The 9,706-nt window shown below is 46.1% G+C and overlaps 1 protein-coding gene across 1 annotated transcript in view; it reads right to left on the reverse strand.

The window, feature by feature from the left end:
- Positions 1–9,350, reverse strand: part of nek4 (NIMA-related kinase 4) — an 85,647-nt gene extending 76,297 nt beyond the window's left edge. The window contains exon 1 of the mRNA XM_072472693.1: positions 9,073–9,350. Coding sequence (XP_072328794.1) covers positions 9,073–9,159 — 87 coding nt within the window. The 5' untranslated portion in view covers positions 9,160–9,350. The remainder of the gene's footprint in view (positions 1–9,072) is intronic.
- Positions 9,351–9,706: the final 356 nt, after the last annotated feature.

The raw sequence follows: 9,706 nt of genomic DNA on the forward strand, positions 1-9,706 counted from the left end.
GGCAGCATCTGTGGCGAGAGAAACAGAGTTAACGTTTCAAGTCCCATACGGCGATTCTTCAGAGATGTTTTTCAGCATTTTCTGTTTTTATTAGGGCAAAGTTGAAGTTGTGCATGATTATCTTCTCCAGACTGTCACACATTATCTGGCAAATTATAATTCAGCATATAGCACAATGCAAGGTAAATGTTCAATATTGAAAATCAGTAAAAAAGCAAAAATAAATTGCTGTTTTCTTTTTGTACATATAATCTCATTTAGCAGAACTGTCGTTCAAGTATTCACATTCCGTGTTGCTCTTTGCATGGTTATGTTCATGTTGGGATTGTAATCTTGACATGAAGAACAACCTTTGGAATTTGCAGAAAATTCCAAAAACAGACTAACAACATTATACTCTCCAATGGGGTGGAGATGAACTTGGTCCACCAATCCCAGAAGCTCTTGTTGCTTAGAAGCGGGTGGACTGGTTAGAAGGCCCGACTTGGTTCTCTGGGACTTTGTCCGGGTGCTTTTTAGATCCTCGAATCCCTCAACCCTGCTGCGCTCAGGCTTCCCTCCAGTGTGAATCATGTCTCACAAACCTTATTGAGTTCTTTGAGAAGGTGACTGAACAGGTAGACGAGGGTAGAGCAGTTGATGTGTATATGGATTTCAGTAAAGCGTTTGATAAGGTTCCCCACGGTAGGCTATTGCAGAAAATACGGAGGCTGGGGATTGAGGGTGATTTAGAGCTGTGGATCAGAAATTGGCTAGCTGAAAGAAGACAGAGGGTGGTGGTTGATGGAAAATGTTCAGAATGGAGTTCAGTTACAAGTGGCGTACCACAAGGATCTGTTCTGGGGCCGTTGCTGTTTGTCATTTTTATCAATGACCTAGAGGAGGGCGCAGAAGGGTGGGTGAGTAAATTTGCAGACGACACTAAAGTCGGTGGTGTTGTCGACAGTGCGGAAGGATGTAGCAGGGTACAGAGGGACATAGATAAGCTGCAGAGCTGGGCTGAGAGGTGGCAAATGGAGTTTAATGTAGAGAAGTGTGAGGTGATTCACTTTGGAAGGAATAACAGGAATGCGGAATATTTGGCTAATGGTAAAGTTCTTGGAAGTGTGGATGAGCAGAGGGATCTAGGTGTCCACGTACATAGATCCCTGAAAGTTGCCACCCAGGTTGATAGGGTTGTGAAGAAGGCTTATGGAGTGTTGGCCTTTATTGGTAGAGGGATTGAGTTCCGGAGTCATGAGGTCATGTTGCAGCTGTACAAAACTCTGGTACGGCCGCATTTGGAGTATTGCGTACAGTTCTGGTCACCGCATTATAGGAAGGACGTGGAAGCTTTGGAGCGGGTGCAGAGGAGATTTACCAGGATGTTGCCGGGTATGGAGGGAAAATCTTATGAGGAAAGGCTGATGGACTTGAGGTTGTTTTCGTTAGAGAGAAGAAGGTTAAGAGGAGACTTAATAGAGGCATACAAAATGATCAGGGGGTTAGATAGGGTGGACAGTGAGAGCCTATGTCCCCTCGTGCTAGCCATTTCCATCCGCGGGAGAAGATTTTCCCTCCATACCAGGCAACATCCTGGTAAATCTCCTCTGCACCCATTCCAAAGCTTCCACGTCCTTCCTATAATGCGGTGACCAGAACTGTACGCAATACTCCAAATGCGGCCGTACCAGAGTTTTGTACAGCTGCAACATGACCTCATGACTCCGGAACTCAATCCCTCTACCAATAAAGGCCAACACACCATAGGCCTTCTTCACAACCCTATCAACCTGGGTGGCAACTTTCAGGGATCTGATTGGGATTGAGATTTAGTCAGGGATTGAGATTTAGTCAGGGATTGAGATTTAGTCTGGGATTGAGATTCAATCTGGGATTGAGGATCAGACTGGGATTGAGATTCAATTTGGGATTGAATATCAGATTGGAATTGAGGATCAGTCTGGGATTGAAGATCAGATTGGAATTAAGATTCAGTCTGGGATTGAGGATCAAACTGGGATTGAGGATTGTCTGGGATTGAAGATCAGCCTGCCATTGAGGATCAAATTGGAATTAAGGTTCAGACTGGGATTGAGATTCAATCTGGAATTGAGGTTCAGATTGGGATTGAGATTCAGTCTGGGATTGAGATTCAGTCTGGGATTGAGGATCATATTGGGATTGGGATTCAGTCTGGGATTGAGGATCAGATTGGGATTGAGATTCAGTCTGGTGTTGAGATTCAGTCTGGGATTGAGGATCTGATAGAGGTTGAGATTCAGTCTGGGATTGAGATTCAGTCTGGGATTGAAGATCAGATTGGGATTGAGATTCAGTCTGGGATTGAGAATCAGATTGGGGTTGAGAATTAGTTTGGGATTGAGATTCAGTCTGTGATTGAGGATCATATTGGGATTCAGATTCAATCTGGGATTGAGGATCAGACTGGGATTGAGATTCAATCTGGGAATCAATATCAGATTGGAATTGAGTAACAGTCTGGGATTGAAGATCAGATTGGAATTAAGATTCAGTCTGGGATTGAGGATCAAACTGGGATTGAGGATCAGCCGGGGATTGAGGTTCAGTCTGAAATTGAGGTTCAGACTGGAATTCAGGATCAGATTGACAATCCGATTGGGATTGAGTTTTAATCTGGGATTAAGGCTCAGATTGGGGTTCAAACTGGGATTAAGGCTCAGATTGGGATTGAGATTCAGTCTGGAATTGAGATTCAATCTGGGATTGAGGATCAGATTGGGATTGAGATTCAATCTGGGATTGAGGATCGGATTGGGATTGAAATTCAATCAGGGATTAACGATCAGATTGGGATTGAGATTCAGTCTGGGGTTGAGATTCAGTCTGGGATTGAGGATCAGACTGGGATTGAGGATCAGATTGGGATTGAGATTCAGTCTGGGGTTGAGATTCAATCTGGGATTGAGGATCAGATTGGGATTGAGATTCAATCTGGGATTGAGGATCGGATTGGGATTGAAATTCAATCAGGGATTAACGATCAGATTGGGATTGAGATTCAGTCTGGGGTTGAGATTCAGTCTGGGATTGAGGATCAGACTGGGATTGAGGATCAGATTGGGATTGAGATTCAGTCTGGGGTTGAGATTCAATCTGGAATTGAGGTTCAGATTGGGATTGAGATTCAGTCTGGGGTTGAGATTCAGTCTGGGATTGAGGATCAGATTGGGATTGAGATTCAGTCTGGGGTTGAGATTCAGTCTGGGATTGAGGATCAGATTGGGATTGAGATTCAACTGGCTCTGAATATCAGATTAGAATTGAGGATCAGTCTGGGATTGAGATTCAATCAGGGATTAACGATCAGATTGGGATTGAGATTCAGTCTGGGGTTGAGATTCAGTCTGGGATTGAGGATCAGATTGGGATTGAGATTCAGTCTGTGGTTGTGATTCAGTCTGGGATTGAGGATCAGATTGGGATTGAATTCAACTGGCTCTGAATATCAGATTAGAATTGAGGATCAGTCTGGGATTGAAATTCAATCTGGGATTGAGGATCAGATTGGGATTGAGATTCAGTCTAGGGTTGAGATTCAGTCTGGGATTGGGGATCAGATTGGGATTGAGGATCAGATTGGGATTCAGATTCAATCTGGGATTGAGCATTAGGTTGGGTTTGAGATTCAATCTGGGATTGAATATCAGATTGGAATTAAGATTCAGACTGGGATTGAGATTCAATCTGGAATTGAGGTTCAGATTGGGATTGAGATTCAGTCTGGGGTTGAGATTCAGTCTGGGATTGAGGATCATATTGGGATTGAGATTCAGTCTGGGGTTGAGATTCAGTCTGGGATTGAGGATCAGATTGGGATTGAGATTCAACTGGCTCTGAATATCAGATTAGAATTGAGGATCAGTCTGGGATTGAGATTCAATCTGGGAATGAGGATCAGATTGGGATTGAGATTCAGTCTAGGGTTGAGATTCAGTCTGGGATTGAGGATCAGATTGGGATTGAGGATCAGATTGGGATTCAGATTCAATCCGGGATTGAGCATTAGGTTGGGTTTGAGATTCAATCTGGGATTGAATATCAGATTGGAATTAAGATTCAGACTGGGATTGAGATTCAATCTGGAATTGAGGTTCAGATTGGGATTGAGATTCAGTCTGGGATTGAGGATCAGATTAGGATTGAGATTCAGACTAGGATTGAGATTCAGTCTGGATTGAGATTCAGACTGGGACCAAGATTAAGTCTGGGATTGAGATACAGTCTGGGATTGAGATACAGTCTGGGACTGAGATACAGTCTGGGATTGGGGATCAGATTGGGACTGGGATTGAGATTCAATCTGGGATTGGGATTGAGATTCAATGTGGGATTGGGATTGCGATTCAATCTGGGATTGAGGATCAGATTGGGATTGAGATTCAGGCTGGAATTGAGATTCAGGCTGGGATTGAGATTCAGTCTGGGATTGAGATTCAGACTGGGATTGAGATTAAGTCTGGGATTGAGATACAGTCTGGGATTGAGATACAGTCAGGGATTGGGGATCGGATTGGGATTCAATCTGGGATTGAGGATCAGATTGGGATTGAGATTCAGTCTGGGATTGAGGATCAGATTGAGATTGAGATTCAATCTGTGAATGAGGATCAGTCTGGGATTGAGATTCAATCTGGGATTGAGGATCAGATTAGGATTGAGATTCAGACTAGTATTGAGATTCAGTCTGGATTGAGATTCAGACTGGGACCAAGATAAAGTCTGGGATTGAGATACAGTCTGGGACTGAGATACAGTCTGGGATTGGGGATCAGATTGGGACTGGGATTGAGATTCAATCTGGGATTGAGGATCAGATTGGGATTGAGGTTCAATCTGGGATTGAGGATCAGATTGGGATTGAGGTTCAATCTGTGATTGAGGATCATATTGGTATTGAGATTCAGTCTGGGATTGAGGAACAGATTGAGATTGGGATTGAGATTCAATCTGGGATTGAGGATCAGTTTGGGGTTGAGATACAGTCTGGGGTTGAGGATCATATTGGGATTCAGATTCAATCTGGGATTGAGGATCAGACTGGGATTGAATATCAGATTGGAATTGGGGATCAGTCTGGGATTAAAGATCAGATTGGAATTAAGATTCAGTCTGGGGTTGTGGATCAAACTGGGATTGAGGATCAGTCTGGGATTGAGGATCAGCCTGGGATTGAGGATCAGCCTGGGATTGAGGATCAGTCTGGGATTGAGGATCAGTCTGGGATTGAGGATCAGTCTGGGATTGAGGTTCAGATTTGGATTGAGATTCAGACTGGGATTCAGCATCAGATTGAGAAACAGATTGGGATTGAGATATAATCTGGGATTGAGATTCAGTCTGGGATTGAGATTCAGTCTACGATTTAGATTCAGTCTGCGATTGAGATTCAATCTGCGATTGAGATTCAGGATGGGATTGAGATTCAGGATGGGATTGAGATTCAGACTGGGATTGAGATTCAGAATGGGATTGAGATTCAGAAAGGGATTGAGGATCAGAGTGGGATTGAGATTTCATCTGGGATGGAGATTCATCCTGGGATTGAGGTTCAGATTAATATTGAGGATCAGATTGGGATTTAGGATCATATTAGGATTGAGGGTCAGATTGGGATTGAGGTTCAGTCTGGGATTGAGATTTAGTCTGGGATTAAGGATCAGTCTGGGATTGAGGATGAAAAGGAATTGAGATTCAGTCAGGGGTTGAGGATCAGATTAGGATTGAGATTCAGTCTGGGATTGAGATATGGTCTGGGATTGAGGTTCAGTCTGGGACTGAGATTCAGTCTGGAACTGTGGATCAGATTGGGACTGAGGAACAGTCTGGAATTGAAATTCAATCTGGGATTGAGGATCACATTGGGACTGAGATTCAGTCTGATATTAAGTTTCTGTCAGGGACCTAGGATCAGATTGGGATTGAGATTCAATCTGGGATTGGGATTGTGATTCAATCTGGGATTGAGGATCAGATTGGGATTGAGATTCAGGCTGGGATTGAGATTCAGACTGGGATTGAGATTCAGTCTGGGATTGAGATTAAGTCTGGGATTGAGATACAGTCTGGGATTGAGATTCAGTCTGGGATTGAGATTAAGTCTGGTATTGAGATACAGTCTGGGATTGAGATTCAGTCTGGGATTGAGATTAAGTCTGGTATTGAGATACAGTCTGGGATTGAGATTCAATCTGGGATTGAGGATCAGATTGGGATTGAGGTTCAATCTGTGATTGAGGATCAGATTGAGATTGGGATTGAGATTCAATCTGGGATTGAGGATCAGTTTGGGGTTGAAATTCAGTCTGGGGTTGAGGATCATATTGGGATTCAGATTCAATCTGGGATTGAGGATCAGACTGGGATTGAATATCAGATTGGAATTGAGGATCAGTCTGGGATTAAAGATCAGATTGGAATTAAGATTCAGTCTGGGGTTGTGGATCAAACTGGGATTGAGGATCAGTCTGGGATTGAAGATCAGCCTGGGATTGAGGATCAGCCTGGGATTGAGGACCGGCTGGGATTGAGGATCAGTCTGGGATTGAGGATCAGTCTGAAATTGAGGTTCAGATTTGGATTGAGATTCAGACTGGGATTCAGGATCAGATTGAGAATCAGATTGGGATTGAGATATAATCTGGGATTGAGATTCAGTCTGGGATTGAGATTCAGTCTGGGATTGGGGATCAGATTGGGACTGGGATTGAGATTCAATCTGGGATTGAGGATCAGATTGGGATTGAGATTCAATCTGGGATTGAGGATCATATTGGGATTGAGATTCAGTCTGGGATTGAGGATCAGATTGAGATTGGGATTGAGATTCAATCTGGGATTGAGGATCAGTTTGGGGTTGAAATTCAGTCTGGGGTTGAGGATCACATTGGGATTCAGATTCAATCTGGGATTGAGGATCAGACTGGGATTGAATATCAGATTGGAATTGAGGATCAGTCTGGGATTAAAGATCAGATTGGAATTAAGATTCAGTCTGGGGTTGTGGATCAAACTGGGATTGAGGATCAGTCTGGGATTGAAGATCAGCCTGGGATTGAGGATCAGCCTGGGATTGAGGACCGGCTGGGATTGAGGATCAGTCTGAAATTGAGGTTCAGATTTGGATTGAGATTCAGACTGGGATTCAGGATCAGATTGAGAATCAGATTGGGATTGAGATATAATCTGGGATTGAGATTCAGTCTGGGATTGAGATTCAGTCTTGGATTGAGATTCAGTCTGGGATTGAGATTCAGTCTGCGATTGAGATTCAGGATGGGATTGAGATTCAGACTGTGATTGAGATTCAGAATGGGATTGAGATTCAGAAAGGGATTGAGGATCAGAGTGGGATTGAGATTTCATCTGGGATGGAGATTCATCCTGGGATTGAGGATCAGATTGGGATTTAGGATCATATTAGGATTGAGGGTCAGATTGGGATTGAGGTTCAGTCTGGGATTGAGATTTAGTCTGGGATTAAGGATCAGTCTGGGATTGAGGATCAAAAGGAATTGAGATTCAGTCAGGGGTTGAGGATCAGATTAGGATTGAGATTCAGTCTGGGATTGAGATATGGTCTGGGATTGAGGTTCAGTCTGGGACTGAGATTCAGTCTGGAACTGTGGATCAGATTGGGACTGAGGAACAGTCTGGGATTGAAATTCAATCTGGGATTGAGGATCACATTGGGACTGAGATTCAGTCTGAGATTAAGTTTCTGTCAGGGACCTAGGATCAGATTGGGATTGAGATTCAATCTGGGATTGGGATTGAGATTCAATCTGGGATTGAGGATCAGATTGGGATTGAGATTCAGGCTGGGATTGAGATTCAGACTGGGATTGAGATACAGTCTGGGATTGAGATTCAGGCTGGGATTGAGATACAGTCTGGGATTGAGATTCAGTCTGGGATTGAGATACAGTCTGGGATTGAGATTCAGTCTGGGATTGGGGATCAGATTGGGATTGGGATTCAATCTGGGATTGAGGATCATATTGGGATTGAGATTCAGGCTGGGATTGAGATTCAGACTGGGATTGAGATTCAGGCTGGGATTGAGATTCAGTCTGGGATTGAGATTCAGGCTGGGATTGAGATTCAGTCTGGGATTGAGATTCAGTCTGGGATTTAGATTAAGTCTGGGATTGAGATACAGTCTGGGATTGAGATTCAGTCTGGGATTGGGGATCAGATTGGGATTGAGATTCAATCTGGGATTGAGGATCAGATTGGGATTGGGATTCAATCTGCGATTGAGGATCATAGAACATAGAACGATACAGCGCAGTACAGGCCTTTGGGCCCACGATGTTGCACCGAAACAAAAGCCATCTAACCTACACTATGCCATTATCATCCATATGTTTATCCAATAAACTTTTAAATGCCCTCAATGTTGGCGAGTTCACTACTGTAGCAGGTAGGGCATTCCACGGCCTCACTACTCTTTGCGTAAAGAACCTACCTCTGACCTCTGTCCTATATCTATTACCCCTCAGTTTAAAGTTATGTCCCCTCGTGCCAGCCATTTCCATCCGCGGGAGAAGGCTCTCACTGTCCACCCTATCCAACCCCCTGATCATTTTGTATGCCTCTATTAAGTCTCCTCTTAACCTTCTTCTCTCCAACGAAAACAACCTCAAGTCCATCAGCATTAGTCGGGCAGTATGGTCGGCACGGGCTTGGAGGGCCGAAGGGCCTGTTCCTGTGCTGTACATTTCTTTGTTCTTTGTTCTTTCCTCATAAGATTTTCCCTCCATACCAGGCAACATCCTGGTAAATCTCCTCTCCTCATCATATTGGGATTGAGATTCAGTCTGGGATTGAGGATCAGTTTGGGATTGAGATTTGGTTTTGGGGGGGGGGGGGTGGGGGGAGGTGGGGGGCTGGAGGCGGGGGAGGTGGGGGGCTGGAGGCGGGGGGGGGGGGGGCCTGGAGGCGGGGGGGGGGGGGGCTGGAGGCGGGGGGGGGGGGCTGGAGGCGGGGGGGACAGGGGGGGGGGACAGGAGCCAGGGGGTGCCGGGGCCTCTCTCCGCTGCTCGGTACCTGTCTCACGTCCCGGCCGTGTCTGACCAGCTGCACCTCCCCGTAGCTGCCTTTCCCCACCGTCCGGATGACCAGGTACCGCTCCATCGCCGCTCACTATCGGTGCGGGCGTGCGGGAGGCCGCGGACTCTCAGTGCTTTCCGCAACCGCGTCTTCATTCATGCCTCGGCCGACTCGGATTACAGGAAATCGGTGAGAAACAGGCCGGAAGCCTGGGAGCCGCTTCACCATCACCAGGCAACCGTGGCTGGGTGGGGGACGCAATGGATCATGGACCTCCAGCACCACCATGCGGCCCGGCTGGGAGCTGCAGGGGATCACGCCCCTCTGGCACCACCAAGCGGCCAAGCTCTGAGCTGCAGGGGCTGCCACCCCTCCAGAACCGCCAAGCGGCCAGGCTGGGAGCTGCAAGGAATCACACCCCTCTGCCACCACCAAGCGGCCAGGCTGGGTGCTGCAGGGGATCACGCCTCTCTGGCACCGCCAAGGGGCCTGCTGGGAGCTGCAGGGGATCACGCCCCTCTGCCACCACCAAGCGGCCAGGCTGGGTGCTGCAGGGGATCACGCCTCTCTGGCACCGCCAAGGGGCCTGCTGGGAGCTGCAGGGGATCACGCCACTCTGCCACCACCAAGC

This window comes from Scyliorhinus torazame, chromosome 13 (genome assembly GCF_047496885.1).
Source record: "Scyliorhinus torazame isolate Kashiwa2021f chromosome 13, sScyTor2.1, whole genome shotgun sequence".
NCBI lineage: Eukaryota > Metazoa > Chordata > Chondrichthyes > Carcharhiniformes > Scyliorhinidae > Scyliorhinus > Scyliorhinus torazame.